Source organism: Mauremys reevesii, linkage group 7 (genome assembly GCF_016161935.1).
Source record: "Mauremys reevesii isolate NIE-2019 linkage group 7, ASM1616193v1, whole genome shotgun sequence".
Taxonomy (NCBI): Eukaryota; Metazoa; Chordata; order Testudines; family Geoemydidae; genus Mauremys; species Mauremys reevesii.
Window position 1 is genome coordinate 94,677,265 of NC_052629.1, and position 18,818 is coordinate 94,696,082.

The following is an 18,818-nucleotide window of genomic DNA, read 5'->3' on the forward strand; positions in this document are numbered from 1 at the left end:
GTCATTCTGAGAATAACATCTGGACCCAAATCCCACCACCCTGAATCATGATTGAAGAGCCCCTCCCCAAGCCCAGGATGTGTGCAAACCTCCTCTCCCTAGAGGGGCTCACACACCCCTGCTGTACACCAGCCTGCAGTGGGCACTACACAGATACTGACTCTTGGCTCCCCTGCCCTGGCACCTGCAGCTCTGACCCTACACTGGGGAGTTGGGGCCCCCACCATGTCTCTGGGATGTGCCCCAGACAGTGGGGAGGCCCAGGCTGGGATCCTTCCCTCACCTTATCTCCAGAAAGCAGCCAGGCAGTTCACTGGCCTGCAGGGCGGGTCCCAGGGGTGCAGGGGAGAGAACTTTCGGTTTGAGTGGCGTGTCAGGGCCAAGGGCAGAGCGGGCAGTGTGTGCGTGTGTGTGTGCATGTGAGCTCCCCACTTCCTGGAGATACAATGGGGCAGGGCGGGGAAAGTGCGTGATGAGCCCATCCCAAAGGGAATCAGTTTCCAGGAATCCCGGCCTATGCCACAAACCTCAGCCCTGCACTGAGAGTCAGGGCGTGTTGGAAAGAACCTCAGTCAGAGAGAGAGGTGTACAGTCAGAGAGAGAGAGAGAGAGAGAGAGGGGTGTAGGTGGGGGGAGGGGATGGTTGGCTGTAGGGTATGTGTCTGGCCGGCTGGTGTGGATACAGACCGATAGATAGATGAGTGCAGGGATGGATGGAGAGGGAAGTGGACAGCAATGGATGTGTGGATGTATAGATGCCCTGACTTTCCATGTGGCCTCCTTTCCAAATGGTCAGTCATGTTCGTCGCTCAGCATTTTGCTCTTAAATGTAGGTCGCTGGAGTGAGCGCAGCTCGGCCTAAGAGAGGGGTGTCTCTGCTAGACAAAGGGTTTCTTCCCAATGCCTCCCGCAGGACTTCCTAGGAAGAGGAGACCCTCGCAGCCAGAGTCCTGGGGATCAGAGCCCTTGGCTATAGTGGGAACTATACAGTCCTTTAACCCTCCAGGGCCCTGCCTCAAAGTGAAATTCAGCTCTGGCCACCTCTCAGTGGTTTGAGCATTGGCCTGTTAAACCCAGGGTTGTGAGTTCAATCCTTGAGGGGGCCACTTAGGGATCTGGGGCAAAAAATAGTACTTGGTCCTGCTAGTGAAGGCAGGGGGCTGGACTCGATGACCTTTCAAGGTCCTTTCCAGTTCTAGGAGATAGGTATATCTCCTATTATTATCAATGATATTGTATGTCATGTGTCCGGGGCAAATACTAATTCAGGGACACTCTATGCTCCCTCCCTAAATGTCCCCTGCTGTTTCAGTGAGATACAGGATTCTTCTGCATTAAGCTATTGGGCAGCATTGTTAAACAATTCCCCACCCCACCCCAGAGGTGGCTGCATCTCAGCACCAGGGGAGAGATCCTGGTATAAACAGCCCCTGCACCCCATCCCAAAGGTGGCGGCATCTCAGCACTGGGTGAATCAGCCAAAGGGATGAGGGCGCCACTTAGTGGTCAGATGGCAGAAGGAGCCCTGTCCTTGATCTTCCCCATGTGGTTGAGGGGAGGGATTGGGAGTTTATTCCTTGTACCCTAGTGCTCCATCCCCTTCTCCTGCCACCAGGAACAAAGGTACATGAATGGAAGGGGCTGAGCCACTCTCCCCCCACAGGCTAACTGCAAGTAGTGCAACGTAGAGACATAGCCCCTCAGCTCCATATCCTAGCCCAGCGGTTCTGGCAACAAAATTACTACATGACCCTGGGGGAGGGGGCAGAGACAGAGCCCCACAACTCTGGGTGAGGGTAGAGCTCAGGCTTCATGTCCCCAGCAAGTCTAACGCTGGCCCGGCCCTGGTGACCCCATTAAAATGGGATTGCAACCCTCTTTGGGGTCCCAACCCACACTTTGAAAACCGCTGCGGCCTAACCCATTTTGCCCTTAGGATAGGTCCACTGCCCACCTTTGGGGCACAAGTCTCCCCTGTGCTTGGAATTGACTCTCTTCTGCTATTCATCTTTGGCCAGCAGGGGTCACTCCACCTATAGCTCGGCCCATGCAGCAATTGGAAGCAGAGCAGAAGAGCCTGCCCCACCTGCATCTCCCAGGCTTGGCTATCAGAAAAGGCCCCGTAATAGCCAAAGTGCATCCTTGAATCCACGGGTCTAATTTCCCCTCCCCATTTTGCAGGGGGAGACATGCCTTTAATCAGTTCAGGGAGTCACTCACACTGGGCTGTTGGGCAGGAGCTTTTCTTGACACCATTGTGAAGTCCCATTCATTGCCCACCCCCAACGGCTTTGCCACACATACACAGAAACACACCCGTTCAGCATTTCATTCTTTTTATTGGGGATATGTTGGTTGCTGCATAGAGTTGCCTCTTTGGGAAGACACCCAGACTGCAATGCACATGTGCTGCATTACCTAGAGTTACACCTAGGGGGAGACACACACTGCAATGTGCCTAGACTACAATGCCTGGCTCTGCCTCTAGGGGGAGACATACACACACTGCAATGTACATGGGCTGCAACGCCTGTCTCAGCCCCTACTTGGAAATGCACACATGCACAAACACCCAGCCTGGTGCTGCCCCTAGAGGAAGATATCCATACAGTAAAGTGCATGGGCTGTAATGCCTGGCTCAGGCTCTGGGTGAGGACACGTGCACGCACCCTGTAGTGTGCATGGGCTGTAATGCCGGGTGCTGGCCCTAGGGGAAAACAGGCATACACCACAATGCAATGGGCTACACTGGCTGGGGAGATACGTGCAGATGGGGAGATGGATGTGGTCTCTCCCCTGCTGTGGGAGTGTCATGACATCAACTCCTTTGCTCCGCCTCTGATGAAGTGGAGGGTTCCCCATGGAGCCGCAGGGCCTGTTTCTGGGTGGGGGATCCCAGTTGGGTGCAGAGATGGATGGAGGGCAGGCTCATGGTGGGGGGAGGGGTTATAGTGGGCAACAGGCCTTGGGCTCACCTGTGTAGAATTCACCAGCATGACCAGGGTGGGAAAGGGGAACCCCCACAGCTTTCCTCAAGTCCATGACAATTACCCAATCACCCCCTTCCCGGCTCCCTCTGCTTGGCGTTCCCTGTCTTAAGGGTTTCCTCAAAAATCTCATCATCCTGTAAGAGCTCCCTTGAAACTCACACAAGACTTCCTAATAAAGGACCCTTGAAACTCTCACATCCCTGGGGGCTCCCTTGAAACTCCTCTCATTCCATGAGGGCTCCTTCGAAACACCACTCATTCTATGAGGGTTCCCTCAAAACTCACCTGAAACCTACCCATAAAGGTCCTTTGAAATTCCCAGTCCCGTCCTTCTATGAGGGCCCCTTTGAAATTCTCCAGTCTCTGAGAGCCCCCTTGAAACTGTCACGAACCTGAGGGCTCCCTTGAAATTCCCATCATTTCATTTCATTTCATTTCATTTCTCCCTCAAAAATCCCTTTAGACCAGCCCAGAAAGGTTCCTTGAAACTCCAATCATTCAAAGGCGCAGGGGCTCCCAATGTACTCTCCACGATGGCATCCGTAAGCTCCCAGGACCCCCCTGTGGGTGCCACACCCCAAAATGTCTGCTGGGGCCCCCCACCCTACCAGGACGCCACCCACATTCTGCAGTCTCAGCCCTCCCGGCCCCAGTAGCGGGCGTAGGCTTGACGGAAGATGGGCCGGCAGGGGATGCGGGCACCAAGCCGGGCACAGATGAGGAAGGAACCAGCCATCTTGCGGTGGAGGGAGTAGGTTTCTTCGGGGGGCGGTGTCAGGCGGTGTTGCAGCATGATGGGCAGGAGGGCGTGGATCCGGTGCGTCGTGTTCTGGGCCCCAAAGTCGAAGGGGCCATCAGAAGCAAAGGCCTCGCCCAGGATCATCACGGCGTCTACATGGGCATCCTTCATTGCCTGGGGGAGAGGAGCATAGGACAGGCCCAGGGCAGCATGCCTGGGGGCAGGAGGGGCATGTGGGGGGGTAGGCTGGGAGCTTGGGGGACATGAGGGGCCATGGTAGTGCGAGAGGACCTGAGGGGCACAGAGAGGGCTGAGCGGGTGGGCAGGGACTGGAGGGAAACATGGTGGACGGGACCGAGGCGGGCATGGAGGGGGTTAGAGTACAGGGTGGGGGGCATAGAGGGACTGAGGCAGTGAGCAGGGCCTGGGAGACATAGGCTGGGGTCAGGTAGCAGGGGAGTCAGAGGGAGCTGAGGGTCAGAGGTATGGGGAGGTTGGCAGGACCAGGGCCGCCCAGAGGATTCCGGGGGCCCGGGGTCTTCGGCAGCGGGGGGCCCTTCCGTTCCGGGACCCGCCGCCGAAGTGCAGCCCGGTCTTCGGCGGTAATTCGGCGGCGGGTCCCGGAACGGAAGGGCTCCCCGCCGCTGAATTACCGCCGAAGACCAAGCTGAACTCGGCGGCGGGTCCCGCTCCGTCTTCGGCGGTAATTCGCCAGCGGGGGGTCCTTCCGCCCCGGAGCGGAAGGACCCCCCGCCGGCGAAGACCAGGAGCGAAGAAACTCCTGCGCCCGGCCCCGCAAGCGTTTTCCGGGCCCCCCGGAGTGAGTGAGGGACCCCGCTCCAGGGGCCCCGAAAAACTCTCATGGGGGCCCCTGTGGGGCTTGGGGCCTGGGGCAAATTGCCCCTCTTGCCCCCCCCCCCCGGGCGGCCCTGGGCAGGACCCGGGAGCACAGAGGTGACCGAGGGGAGCACATAGGCAGACAGGAGTAGGTGCAGGTAACTGGCTAGGAGAGCCAGGGAAGTTGGGCAGAGGTTGGAGGCATGGAGATGGCTTGGGGAGCAGGGTTCTGTCCCCCATCATCTGGGCTCTGGCCTCCCAACCCCCATGCTGTGGCCAGGGAGGGGCCCAAGGGTCTCACCTGAGTCTCATAGCCTGTGAGGAACTGAAGCGCAATGGATCCCTGCAGCACCCCAGCCCGGTCGCCCTCAGCCGCAGCCTTAATGATCTGGAACCATTAGCAGAGCAGCCCAGAGGCCTTGTGAGATGGGCACAGGGCTCAAAACACTACTGCCCCGCTCCCTACAGCGCCCTCTGCTGGGAGAGACCAGGGCGGGAGCAGCCAGGAGCTCCCCCAGCAACCAGAGCTCCTGCCTTCCTCCCTGCAGCACCCCCTGCTGGACAGTAGTAGTCTCACCTCAATGTACTGATCCGTAAAGGCCTTGTCAAAGCTGCGGGTGGCTCCGAAATCCAGCAGCGCCACCTGGTGTCCAACACAGGGAAGAGCAGGTCAGAATCAGCGGGGAAGCCCAGGTCTGGGATGGGCTGTGGGGGCAGGGGAGGGATCAGCACACCCTCCCCCACAAATCACACTGTTAGTGCTGGCCGGGGGAGGAGTTGGGCTGCCTGGACCCAAACTGAGTGACACTACTGGGGGAGGGGAGTGCAGCTGCCCGTGGTCAGGGGGAGGCCCCCAAACTGTGCCCTAGGGACAGTACCATGGGACGTGTTACATTTGTGAGGCAGGTTGGCGCTGAGCATCTGCACCATATCTCCTGCATGATTGGGGTGGGGTACATGGTCTAGACACGTGGCGGGGTGGTAGGACATGGTTGAGGGGTTCATAGTGAGGGGTGCGGCTGGGGGAGGGGGATCTGATGGTAGGGAGGGAGTTGGGGCGTCAGCCATGCAGGGTGGGCCTCAGCCCATTCAGGCACAGTTGGCAGGCTGTGGCATGGGGGGCAGGGACATAGTGCGGGGACATGTGGGGTGGGGGTAGTAGATCACTGCTTGTAGAAGGGAGACAGGATGCAGAGGGGAATCCCCCCATGTTGGGGAGGGGGCATGGCTGGCAGGCTGTGACATGGAAAGACAGAGGTGCAGTGGGGTCGGGGGCAGATGTGTGGGGTGGTGGGTCTCTCCCTATGCTGGGAAGAGGGCTGCAGCAACACAGGCCAGTAGGGGGCTCCCCCATTCAGGGAAGGGTAGGGTGACCAGACAGCAAGTGTGAAAAATTGGGACAGGAGGTGGGGGGGGTAATAGGAGCCCATATAAAAAAAGCCCCAAATATTGGGACTGTCCCTATAAAATCGGGACATCTGGTCACCCTAGGGAAGGGGGTCGTGGCTGGCTGGCTCCGACATGGCGGGGCTGCAGAGGGCCCCCCCTTCGGGGAAAGGGGTCGCTCCTGGCTGGCTCTGATATGGAGGGCAATGGGGGGTGTCCGTACCTTGCCGCTGTGTGGATCATAGAAGAAGTTGGACCAGTTGGGGTCGGTTTGCATGTAGCGGAAGTGGAAGAGCTCCCGCACGCACAGATCCAGGATACTGGAGCAGATCTGTGGGGGCGAGAGAGAGCCCAGCGCTGAACACAATGGCCCCCAGCCCTGCTCTGCCCCTCCCCATGACAGGCCCCCTCCCCCACTAGGATCAGGCTGGAAACTGCCCCTCTCCGATAGCAGCAGCAGCACTGGCTCCATGTCCCAGAGTTAAGGGGAAAAGGGTCGGGCATGGAACGGGGTCTGCGGGTTCTGGATCCTGAGGCAGGCGTGAGCAGAGGGCATCCAATGGGGGGATCCCAAGAGGGGGTGAGAGAGAGACTAGGAGTGTGTCCAAGCGTCTGGGATCCCGTGTGCATGCCTCACCCTGTTGCGTGTCTCCTGGTGCAGCCCCTGGGCCTGGTCGAGGGGGAAGCCGGGAACCAACTCCGTGGTCAGTACCCGCTGGGTGCTCAGCTCACTGATCACCGACGGCACATAGAACACTGGGTCGCCCTGCAACAGCTGCCTGTGAGGGGAACGTAACAGGAGAGGCTGTGTCAGTGTGGGCTCTGTACCAGCCTAACCCCCCCAACACACACACATAATGGGGGACTGTGCCTTAGTGGTCGCCTGTACCATCCCCATGGTGACCGTGCCAGAGCAGCTGCCTGTACCATCCCTTTACCAGGCGGTTGGGCCAAGTGTACCATCTCCCAGGCAACTGTGCCAGAGTGGCCAACTGTACCACTCTTCCAGGTGATTGTGCCACTGTGGCTGACAAACCCAGCCCCCAGGCAAGTGTGCCAGAATGGCTGACTGTACCATCTCCTGGGCGACTGGGCCAGTGTGGATGTGACACTGACATGGGCACTTACTGAAATCTCGTGGCACAGGCAGCCTCCCGCTTGTAGTCGCACTCCAAGGCCAGCTCACGGCTCATCACCTCGATGGCATGTTCAGGGAAAAGCCCTGCGGGGAAGTGGGCAAGGAAGGGACGTCAGTGCCAGCGCCCACCTCAGCCCAGCGCCTGGGAGCCCAGAGTGAGTCACACCCTCTGTCACTATCCCCATTCCAGAGACAGGGAAACTGAGGCTCCCAGAGGGAAGAGGTCTTGCCCAAAGCCACATATGGTCAAACTTGAAACGCAGGAGTCCCAACTGCCAGCCTCTGTTGCTCTAACCCACTAGATCCCACTCCCCTCCCAGAGCTGGGGATGGAACCCAGGAGTCCTGGCTCCCAGCCCCGTCCCCACACACACCATGCTCGCAGAATGTCATTAGAAGAGTTGGGATTTGGCCAGGACACCAGGGTCCCAACTCTTGGGGGAAGGCCTAGGAGGGCTTGGGCTCTCTTGGGACTGGGAGGGGGCAAGGCGTGGTAGCACTCAGGGGGAATGTGGTCCTTGGGCCTGGGACCTGGTACCTTCAGGCAGCGCGTTGCTCAGACTCAGTAGGGAGATGAGGTTCCGGACGTCACTGTTGATGCTCTGGGCGATGCCTGGGTACTGGGGGAAAGGGAAACGGGGTCAGACCCAGCGGCCACAGGGCCTGCCCATGGCACAGATGTCATGAACCAAAGGGGGCACACGGGGGTATCGAGGTGCTCAAAGGAGCCAGAGTGGGAGGTTAAATGCAGCCACTGGCAGGTGGGTGAGGGAAGCTCCTTCAGTCCAGTCATACAGATGCCAAGACCTTTCCCATCAGCCCCTTGGGCAAACAGGCATCAGCCACAGAGGGCCAGACTGGGACATGGCGGCCAATTGGATGGGGTGAAATCACTGCCAGGCAGTGCCCCAGGAAACCAGCTTCGAACATGGCCACCAGTGCACCAGGGGGACTGGCTTCCAACATGGCCACCTTCGCCCAGTGCTCCAGGGGAAGCGGCCTCTAATGGCTGCCACCAGTGACGCAGGAAGACCAGCCTCCACATGGCCGCTGCTCTGCTTGCGGGGAGTTCGGGCTGCCTGCAGGGGGATCTGGGCTCGCCTGAGCCCTGCTGATACCTGGATCTTCATGGCCACATTGCGCCCATCCAGCAGCTGCGCCAGATGCACCTGCCCAATGGAAGCAGCAGCGAAGGGGCGCTTCTCGAACCAGGCCAGCTGCCTGCGCCAGTCTGGGCCCAGCTCGCTGTTCAGCACCCCCTGCATGGAGAAGGGAGAACAGCAGGGTCAGTGCCAACTACCCCCACACCTCAGGTTTGGCCCCCCCCACCTTCCCATGCCCCCCCCAGACCTCCCACCTTCCAAGTCTGTCCCCTCCCAGACCCCACTCACCATCATTTGCTTAGTGGGCATGAAGTCAGCGCTGTGCCTGACCCTCTCAAAGATCTTCTGGAGTGAAGGGTTAATAAGAGCATCATCTGGGGGTACAAAGCAGGGGGAGCATCAGTGGCTGTGTTGGGGGGGATGTGACATTGGGGATGCCACTCCCCATGATGCCAGGCTGCAGGGAAGGAGCAGTAGGGTGACACTGGGCAGAGCAAAGGGGGGTCTGGCTGGGGAACTGTCCCCACAGCAAGCCCCACACCTGGGGGACGCAGTGGAGTTCAGTGCTAGGGAGCCCTGGCAAATAGGCTGTAGGGAATGATCCTGCCCTGGATTTGGGGCTGTTGGCTGCCCCCCTCCCAATCCTCCTGCCTCCTCACCTTGGATGCTCAGCATCTGGCCGAGTTTCAGGGCCGCGCCCCGCACCTTGCACAGGGTCCGGACGATCCGCTCTGCATTGGCTTCAGACAGGAGGACACCTGAGCTCGAGGGTGATGGCTCACCTGGGGGTGGGGGGAGAACAAAAGAGTGGTCAGGTCAGAGCTAACCCCTCATAACCTCTGGGGAGACACCCCCCCCCCCAAGAGCATGGACCCCTGCCTGTCAACCACAGCATCACAGATCTGGCAGCCAAGTACCCACTTTTGGGGGGGAGGGAGGGGTGTTGCTTACTGGAGCTGGCTCATCCTTTTCACCCCACCCGTTACTTCACTGACAAACAGCAATTCCATAACCCCCAAACCTCTCCCAAAGGCCTGTGGATTTTGCCACTCTTTTCATTTAAAGACATTTTTCAATCTTTCAGCACAATTCAGGAGAAATTGCAGGGGCCGGCTGGGCCAGCTCTGAAACAAAACATTGCAATTTTGCAACTTGAAGCGACTTTTTGATCTAACACGTCCTACCATTACCAGTGACAAATCGTTTCCAGAGGCTCTGAAGCCCAAACAAAATGATTTGTTCACCCCCACCCATGAATCCTTTCCAATCAGCCAGCGCTAGTACTGCCCCTGCCGCCCTCATCACTGAAAAGTCCTGCTGGCAAGGGGCCCCGCCCTGCCTGGCGGCCACATCCAAATCCCCATCTCCCCCTGGCGCTAGAATCACACCGGCCATTTGGCCCAGCTGGCGCCCTGCCCTCCAGCCCAAGCCACAGGTTCAAGCCCTTCGGTTGTGACCCGCTTTTCTCCCCCAATCCCCACAGGAGACAATGAGGTCACAGGAAAGATGTGCCCCACTCCCATTGCGCACACACAGGGCAGGGGTCTCCAGGCAGCCTCAGTGCACCATGGAGATGGGTGTCCAATAGTGCAAGACATTGAGTGTGCATGTGAGCCAGGGAGTGTGAGATTCTACGTACGCAGGTGCCCAAGCATGATTACTTGTGCATTGAGCCCCTGCCCCCAAGGCAGCTTCCAACACTGCTACTGTTGGGGGTGAGTTAGTGTAAAAGGGCCCAGGTGTATTCACCAGAGCACGTATGTCCACATGTGTACATGTGAATGAGCGTGCAAGGGGGATTCCAACTGTGTCTGTACCTGACCACAGGAGTGTCTGAGTGTGCGAGAGGGATTTCAGTTATGTCTGTACCTGACCAGGACCATATCTGAATGTGTGAGAAGGATTCTGATTGTGTCCATACCTGACCACCAGTGTGTCTGAGCGTGCGAGGGAGATTCTGATTGTGCCTGTCCAAGCGTGTGAGTGGGCTGCACCAGTGTCCTTCACTCACCTTTCACAACTGTTTCTGCCTGGAAGGATTTCTTGGCAGCTTCCACCAGGACCCCGATCCCGACGCTCACGGCTAAGCCTAGGGGAGAGAGTGGAGGAATAACACACCAGGCCAACCAGCCCTACTTCACTGCTCCACCAGGGGAGGGGGGTACCAAGCCACCCTCACACTGACCTCCAGAGCCACCCACCCCACAAAGCATCCAACGAGTCACCCCTTAAACCCCATGGAGCTGCTGACACGGCCCCTGGGAACACTTTCCTTCCTGACCCACTGTCTCCTGCTGCCCTGGAGACCAGCTTGCCAGCCTCTGTGTGTGTCCGTCCACACTGGGTGCAGCAGGACTAGTGCTATACACAACACAGCGCCCCCTGCTGAGCTGCCTCTCCTGACCCCACAGGGACCCATCCCCCGCCAACTCAGCCTCCATGACCTGTTCAACGCTGGGCCCCTTTGACAAGATTGAAGATTGAAGCTGGGACCCCCTAGAGGGGAAATGCCCCATGTCCCATCCCCTGGGTCAGCTGGGGCCCTTGTGCAGGGAAGACCGTCTCTTATCAGGCCATGCACTGGATGCTTCTGTGACGTTATTGACATAATCTGGGACCATACAGAACATGGTTGCAACCAAAGTCCTGTAGTGGCACCGAATCTTGTATAAAGGGGGTCAAATGAGGTGTCTAAGACAAGGTTATGGTTTGCTGGTTATAATTATGGTGTCTATATGTGTGTATCATTTTTGTAGTTGAAGTTATTAATATTGGCTCTGTCTGTACTTCAAACTCATGCTATGCTTCTGGGTGACATCCCAAACAAGTTGGGTTAGCTCTGCCTAGCCTGCTTGATGGCCCATTAAGGACCATCAGCTACACAACTGACTCATTGAGAGAAGGCAGATATGCCTTATAACTCAGCAAAGTGCAGGGACTGGCCCATGTGACTCCAGACTCCATTTTGCTGTAATTTTCCACAGTAAGAACAAAGAGGTGTTCTTATACCGGGAAAAGACTATAAAAGGCTGATGCCTCATCTCCATCTGGTCTTCAATCCTGCTTCATACCTCTGGAGGGACTTTGCTACAAACGGAAGCTTTACACAAAGGACTGATGACCCAACCCAGTTGTGGGTGTACTCCAGAGGCTTGATTTAAACCTGCAGTTTATTTCATCACTGCTACAAGCCTGAACCAAGAACTTTGTCATTACTGTAGGTAACTGATTCCATTTAACCAATTCTAGCTCTCATCTATATCTTTTTCCTTTTATGAATAAACCTTTAGATTTTAGATTCTGAAGGATTGGCAGCAGCGTGATTTGTGGGTAAGATCTGATCCGTATATTGACCTGGGCCTAGGGCTTGGTTCTTTGGGATCAAGAGAACTTTTTTTCTTTTACTGGGGTGTTGGTTTTCATAACCATTCATCCCCATGACGAGTGGCACTGGTGGTGATACTGGGAAACTGGAGTGTCTAAGGGAATTGCTTGTGTGACTTGTAGTTAGCCAGTGGGGTGAGACCAAAGTCCTCTTTGTCTGGCTGGTTTGGTTTGCCTTAGAGGTGGAAAAACCCCAGCCTTGGGCTGTAACTGCCCCGTTTTAAGCAATTTGTCCTGAATTGGCACTCTCAGTTGTGTCCTGCCAGAACCAGCATCGTTACAGCTTCTTACCCCCAAAGCTGGCCAGCCTGCCGAGCCGAGTCGCAGGGACCTTCCGCTCACAGGATTTGTCACTGAGCTGCAAAACAGAGCAGGGGTGACTCTCCCAGACAACGCCTGCCCCACCCCAGGGCAGCATGGGAGCAGAAAGCCCTGTGTACTTCTACCCACTGCCTGGTCACAGACACAAATAAAACCCAGGAGTCCCGTCTCCCAGCCCCACTGCTCTAACTCACTAGACCCCACTCTTCTCCCACAGCTGAGGACAGAACTCTGGAGTCCTGACTCCCTGCTCTAACCACTACATTCCTCCCCTCCCTGAATTGAGACTAGAGCCCAGCTACCCTGATTCCCAGACCCCTGCCCTAACCACTAGACCCACCCCCTTACCATATGTCTGTAGGGCCTGATGGGTGGCACCTTGGTGTCTCTGGCCTTTTGCACATCTTCAGCTGTCAGCCTGCCCACTGCAGGAGAGTTGTGATGGTACAAGCGCCAGGGGCCCATGGAGCGGACCATGAAGAGGGACAGGACGTAGTCCAGCTGCGGTGTCCAGAGCAGAGAGCCAGCCCCTTGCCCCAGCACAGGAGACCAGCACCCTGGGCGAGCAGGTCTGGGGCTGGCAAAGGATTTTGGGATAACACCAGACGCAATGGTCCCGTCAGAGCTGCAAGTCTGGGAAAGGGGAGAAATATCACCCCTTTATGGGTGGGGTCTGGGATACTGTCTGGTACCCCTTGTCCCAGTCTCCTCCCCCCACAAGCCAGCCTGTCCTCCCACCCTATAGCCAGATCAGCAACGGTGTCCCCTAGAGAGGAAAGGCCCCAGGCACCATTCCTAGCCCCCTTGGGTCATCCAGTCGTCCCATCCTGGGGCCAGATTGGAGCTGGCACCCCCTAGAGGGGAAAGGCCCCGTATCCCATCCCAATACGCACACTCCCGTCAGAGAATCGGACATGGTAACAGACTTCAAATATGTAAAGGGCTGTTATAAAGAGTACGGGGATCAACTGTTCTGTGTCCACTGGAGGCAGGACACAAAGTAATGGGCTTAATCTGCAGCAAGGGAGATTTAGGTTAGATAGTAAGAAAAACTTAAGGGTAGTTAAGCTCCAGGGGAGGCTGTGGGATCCCCGTCATGGGAGGGTTTTAAGAATAGGTTGGACAAACACCTGTCAGGGATGCTCTGGGTTTACTTGGCCCTGCCTCAGCACAGGGGGCTGGACTTAATGACCCCTCAAGATTCCTTCCAGCCCTACATTGCTATGATTCTAATCTTCTAATCTAATCTTCTGGCCAGACCCATTTGTACCTTGTCTCCTCTCCTGAAGCGGTCCAGTTTCCTCTGGCGGCCCCCCGATGCTGACACAAAGCGAAGAGGGGATACTGGGAACTCCCCCAGGGTCCGGCCAGCCAGGGGGAGCCCCTTCTTCATCATGATCTCAGCCATGGAGGGCTCTGCAGAGAGGGAACCACTAAAAGTTCAAGGGAGCTTGCAGCACAGAGACATACACAGCCTTGGCCGGAGACATGTCCTGAACCCACCGATGGAACACAGACACCCAGCATGTGAAGGAATGACCTGGGGTGATCCCAGAGTGTACAGGCAGGGTGAGCTAGTGGTTAGAGCACAGGGAGTCAGGATTCCGGGGTTCTGTTAATAAATATTACAAAATCTAATATTAAATTATCCAGGATTATTTACTGTACAAATCCTCACTGGGTCACCAGCCTAATACACTTTGCTCCAGAGCCAGCAAAAGAATCAAGGAGTACTGACTCCCACTCCCTGCCCAGAACTGGACATTGAACCCAGGAGTCCTGAATCCCAGCTCCCCCACTCTAATCACTACAGCCCCTCTGAAGTAGCAGGGGTGCAGGACAGCCCCCTCACCAATTGATCTTGTGTAGCCCTTAAAAGGCTAGACAGTGAGGCTGGCATCCTGCCTCCAGATACTCCACCCTGCCCTACAGCCCTCCTCCCACAGACAGTTCTGGGGTTAACCCTGCTGCTAATCCCCTGGGGACCTGCAGAGGAGGCAGCATGGACAGCTGCCAGTCGATCTTAGCCATTGCGCCCCAGGCCACAGACACTGCTAATCCATTAGCATAAGGCTACGTGCAGGGCGGCCAGTGTACCCCAGCAAAGAGGCCTAGCCCCATCTGGGTGCCCCTGGCTGGCTGGCCACTGCCCTGGAGCCATGTTAACCCTTAGCCCACTCACTCCCCTAGCTGACCAACCCCTCCCTCTGAAGCATTCACGTTGCCATCCCAGAGCCAGGGCCAGAACTCAGGAATCCTGACACCCAGCTCTGACCACAGGAGACCCATTGCTATGGGTAGCATGGTGGTTTTGTGGGGAGGGGCAGCTCTCTCTGCTGCAGCCCCCTGACTCGGAGCACCCCCAGACAGACCATGTCCCCAGAGGCTGCTGAGTCAGCACCTTCCTCTGCATTGGAAGACGCAGCTGTGGTCAGGAAAAAGGCTGTGCTGCTCCTCTGAGTCACCCAGTCCCATCAGGCAGGCGCACGTTTGAAACGTGCTGGGGGCCAGGGAATTTGAGATGCACATGCAAACCCTGTCTCACCCTGTGACCCTCCACTCATTTGTTCCCTCAGCTCGGGGACACCCACAAAGCACAAGGCATGGAGCAGAGAGGAGGAACAGACAATGGATGAAGCCAGGAGTCCGGACTCCCAACGGCTCTAATCATTGGAACCGACTCTCCTCCCAGAGTCAGGAATACAACCCAGAAGCAAAGTACAGGGCACCCGGGGTTCAATTCCCCACATCCAGTTTTGGAGAAGTCACACGAGCTTGCTATTGAATTTTTCTCCAGGGCATATAGGCAGGCAGAAGGTAACTACTCATCAGAGCAATGGGGGACTAGAAGTCAGGACTCCTGGGTTCTATTCCTAGCTCTGGGAAGAGTGTGGGGTCTAATAGATAGAGAAGGGGTGGCTGGGAGCAAGGACTCTTGAGTTCATCTATTCCCAGCTCAAGTCACTGGCCTGCTGGGTAACTTTGGGCAAGTCATTTACCTCCCTGTACCTCAGTTTTCCCCACCTGCAAAATACAACTAATGATACTGACCTCCTTTGTAAAGTGCTTTGAGAACTAAAGATGAAAAGTGCTATATAAGAGCTAGGTATTATTAACCATGATGTTGCACAGGGATTGCTCACTCGGCACTGAAATGCGGCCAGCTCTGGGGTGGGGCACAGGGGCTATTTAAACAAGGATCTCTCGCCCATTGCTCAGACGCAGCCATCTCTGGGCTGGGATCGCGTCAGCTATTTATACAGGGATCCCCCACCCAGTGCTGAAATGCAGCCACCTCTGGGACGGAACATGGCATGTGTTTAACAGTGCACAACAATACTATACAAAACAGTTTAGGATTTTGTCCATTCTGATTTTAGAGAGTTTGCTGTAAAGTCAAATTTGGCTCTACACAAAACCTGAGACCAACTGAAAGGGGTTGGGAATTTTTAAAATTCCAGTGGGGATCATTTTTATTTCAAAACAAAGCAAAGCAAAATCCCTTCCTGGCCTTGAGGTATTTGTAATCAAACATTGCAGCACTGAGCTGGGACCTGAGACCCAGAGGGTGAAATGGACTAGAAACTGACTCCATAGTCAGAAGTGGAAATTGACAGATCGGTTTTCAGTGTCTGCGCTAAGAGGAATGAAAGGTGCCACCTGGCCTTAAAATCTATCAATCTAGGGAAAACACACAGAGCTCCATGTAAATTTGATTTGTAAAATTCTTTCCATGTAAACAATTTTTGAGGTTATCAAGGGAAATTGGGATGGGGGGGGTTCATACAGTCTATTTCCCACCTTACCCCATCCCAGAAACCTTTAATACTCCAGCACTGGGGATCCACAGCTAGATTGGAAGCCCTTTTGGGCAGGGACATCTTTTTGTTTGTACCGTGTCTAGCACAAGAAAGCTTCCTTAGCTTACCACCCAAGAAAGAGATCTTGGGGCCACTGCGGATAGTCGTCTGAAAACTTCTGTTCAATGTACAGCAGCAGTCAAAAAGACTAACAGTATCCTAGGAACTATTAGGAAAGGGATAGGAAATAAGAAAAAAAATATGATAAAGCCATTCTATAAATCCATGGTGCACCCACACCTTGAATACCATGTCCGGTTCTGGTTGCCCCATCTCAGAAAGGATATTGTGGACCTGGAAAAGGTTCAGAGAAGGGCAACAAAGATGATCAAGGGTATGGAGCAAGTTTACGCAAGGAGAGATTAAAAAGATTCGGGCTGTCCAGCTTAGAAAGAGATGACTAAGGTCTATAAAATAATGAATGGTGTGGAAAAAGTGACTAGCGAAGCGTTATTGACCCTTTCACACAATACAAAAAAAAACAGGGGTCACCCGATTAAATTAACAGGCAGCAAGTTCAATGCAAGCAAGAGGAAGTACTTTTTAAGACAACACACAACTAATCTGTGGAACTCATTGCCATGGCATGTTGTGATGACCAAAAGTATAAAGGGGATCAAAAAAGAACTGGCTACGTTCATGGTCAGTCAATGGATTAGCCAAGATGGTGAGAGATGTAACCCCATGCTCGGGGAGACTCTAAACCTCTGACTAACAGAAGCCTGGAGTGGAAGACAGGGGTGAAACACACTATAATTGGCCTGTTCTTTACATCCCCACCCGCCAAGCTCTGGTATGGGCCACTGCTGGAGACAGGATACTGAAGATGGAGCATGGTCTCACCTAGTATAGCAGCTCTTATGCCCTTACAGTGGGGCTCTGGTCCATGACTGGGGCTCCTAGGGGCTACCACAAATAAACATCTTTGTGAGGCTAGTTACAGGGTTGAGATCTTGTTGTTATGAGATATTTGTTGATTGCTGGCCTATTTAGTCTGGGCATTTGAACTGGTGGCCTAGATCAGTGGTTTTCAAGCCATGGTCCCCGGGGATCCACAGACTAAGATTTCCAAAGGGGTCCGCACCTCCATTTGAAATTTGTTAGGGGTCCTCATGAGAACCACTAGCTTAGAGGGCAAAGGCCCAGTCAGGGGCTGGATCTGCTGGTGTCTCCTGCAAGGGAAAGGCCTTGCATCCCAATCATTCCCATGTCATTAATTTATTGTATCGCTTATTTCCCTTACAGTTTACAATAAGCCCAAACTGACCCCTTCCTAGCCAGCAATCAGAGGTCATTGCTGCTGCCCCTCACTCCCTAGCCATGGGGTTAGGAAACTGACCAGGCTATGGATATAGGGGTCAGGGCAGTTTAGTCTGGGCCCCAGGAACTAGCTTAATTTGGATGCAGCACAGATTTTGGGCACTGGGCTGGATCCCAGGGCTATGACTGGCTCAGATTCCCTCCCCTCTGTTTGTAGCCCTGTCTTTCCCCCTCCCTCAGACCCCACTGCTGGGGATCTGTGCATCACAGCGCCCTCCCCGCTTCCCAGTGCTGCAGCCAACAATGCCTGCTCGCTCCTACTAGTCCAGCCCAGCCCAGGCGTTGCAACAGCACAAGCCCGGGGCTTGTGTGCAGGAATGCACGTAGGTTCGCATGGGCAACTACCACGTCCCCTGGCACCCAGCGCCAGCCCCACCAGCGGGGGGAGGAGGGGCGGGGCTCATGCCTTAGGAGCATACCCTGCAAACCCCGCCCCATTTCAGCCCGGGCGCCCCCTGCTGCTAACCCTGATCCTCCCGTCCCAGCCGGGGCAACCCAGGCACCGCTCTTCCACTCCCACCCGAGCATCCCCCCTCCAGCCGCGCTCCCCCATCCCCGTCCGAGCATCCCCCCTCCAGCCCCGTCCCTCTCTCCCGAGCCGGAGCACACACACCCCGCCAGCCCCGCTGCCCCCAACCTTGCCTGGGCACTCCCTCCACCTCCTGCAAGCCCTGCTCCCCCCATTCCCGCCCGGGCATCCCCTCCAGCCCCGATCCTCTCACCCCAGCCAGAACACCCACCCCCGCGCCAGATTCGCTCCTCCCAACCTAGCCTGCGCATCCCCCTCCACCTCCTGCGAGCCCCTCTCCCGCCAGGGCATCCCCCTCCATCCATTCCCGCCTGGACATCCCTCTTCAGCCCCGCTCCCCCATCCCTGCCCGGGCATCCCCCCTCCAGCCCCATCGCCGCCCGGCATCCCTCCTCCGGCCCCGATCCTCTCACCCCAGCCAGAACACACACCCCGCCAGATTCGCTCCCCCAGACCTAGCCTGGGCATCCCCCTCCAATCACCCGAGAGCCCTGCTCCCCCCAACCCCGCTCGAGCATCCCCCCTCCAGCCCCGATCCTCTCACCCCAGCCAGGACACACACCCCGCCAGATTCGCTCCCCAGACCTAGCCTGGGCATCCCCTCCACTTCCTGCGAGCCCTGCTCCCCATTCCCGTTCGGGCATCCCCCCTCCAGCCGCGCTCCCCTATCCCCCCCCGGGCATCCCCTCCAGCCCCGCGAGCCCCGCTCCCCCCCATCCCGCCCGGGCATCCCCCCTCCAGCCCCGCTCCCCCCATTCCCGCCCCTGTCCGCACCCAGAGGTTGTTTCTTTACCTCCGTGGTCCCGAGAGGGGCGGCGGGTGTCTCAGTCTGTCGGATCCAGAGGGGGAGGCGCTAGACCCGCTGCCCGAAGTCTGGCCCGGCTGCTGCTCGAGCGCTTTTGTTCCCAGCCGGTCTCTGTCCGCCCGCATCGCTCCCCAAGCCCGTGCAATGACGTCTCCCTAGATCCTGGCCAATGGGGACTAAGTAGGCGTGTCCCTCACCTAGCCCCCCCCCCGCGCTTGCATCCCAGCGTTCCGGCTTGCCCTATGGCACGGGGCTGGCATGGTGCCCACAGAGCGCCGCCAAGCCAGCCACTCGCTGCCCACCAACCCTCCGCTGGGTTATTGGGGGGCGGGATAACAGAGTCACCCAAAGGCTCATTGCTCACAAGGAGGGGCCGGCAGGCTGGATCAGCAACCTGTGGCTCAAGC

General features: G+C 56.6%; 1 protein-coding gene across 2 annotated transcripts; it reads right to left on the bottom strand.

The window, feature by feature from the left end:
- Window positions 1–2,319: 2,319 nt before the first annotated feature.
- LOC120368709 (atypical kinase COQ8A, mitochondrial-like) lies at window positions 2,320–18,549 on the bottom strand. Of its 2 annotated transcripts, none has more exons than XM_039481137.1 (15): window positions 18,400–18,549; window positions 13,168–13,313; window positions 12,246–12,530; window positions 11,868–11,934; window positions 10,204–10,281; window positions 8,852–8,974; window positions 8,481–8,566; window positions 8,208–8,348; window positions 7,628–7,709; window positions 7,081–7,174; window positions 6,590–6,731; window positions 6,176–6,283; window positions 5,144–5,209; window positions 4,868–4,954; window positions 2,320–3,903 (listed from the first exon to the last, which is right to left on the bottom strand). In XM_039481137.1, exons 2-15 carry the CDS (start codon window positions 13,303–13,305, stop codon window positions 3,625–3,627), a joined length of 1,776 nt encoding a protein of 591 aa, XP_039337071.1. In that variant the 5' UTR covers window positions 13,306–13,313; window positions 18,400–18,549; the 3' UTR covers window positions 2,320–3,624. The 2 variants fall into 2 exon arrangements, with proteins under 2 accessions (XP_039337071.1, XP_039337072.1); XM_039481138.1 differs by lacking the exon at window positions 18,400–18,549 and adding an exon at window positions 15,998–16,009 and having other exon boundaries at window positions 3,625–3,903.
- Between the last annotated feature and the right edge of the window lie 269 nt (window positions 18,550–18,818).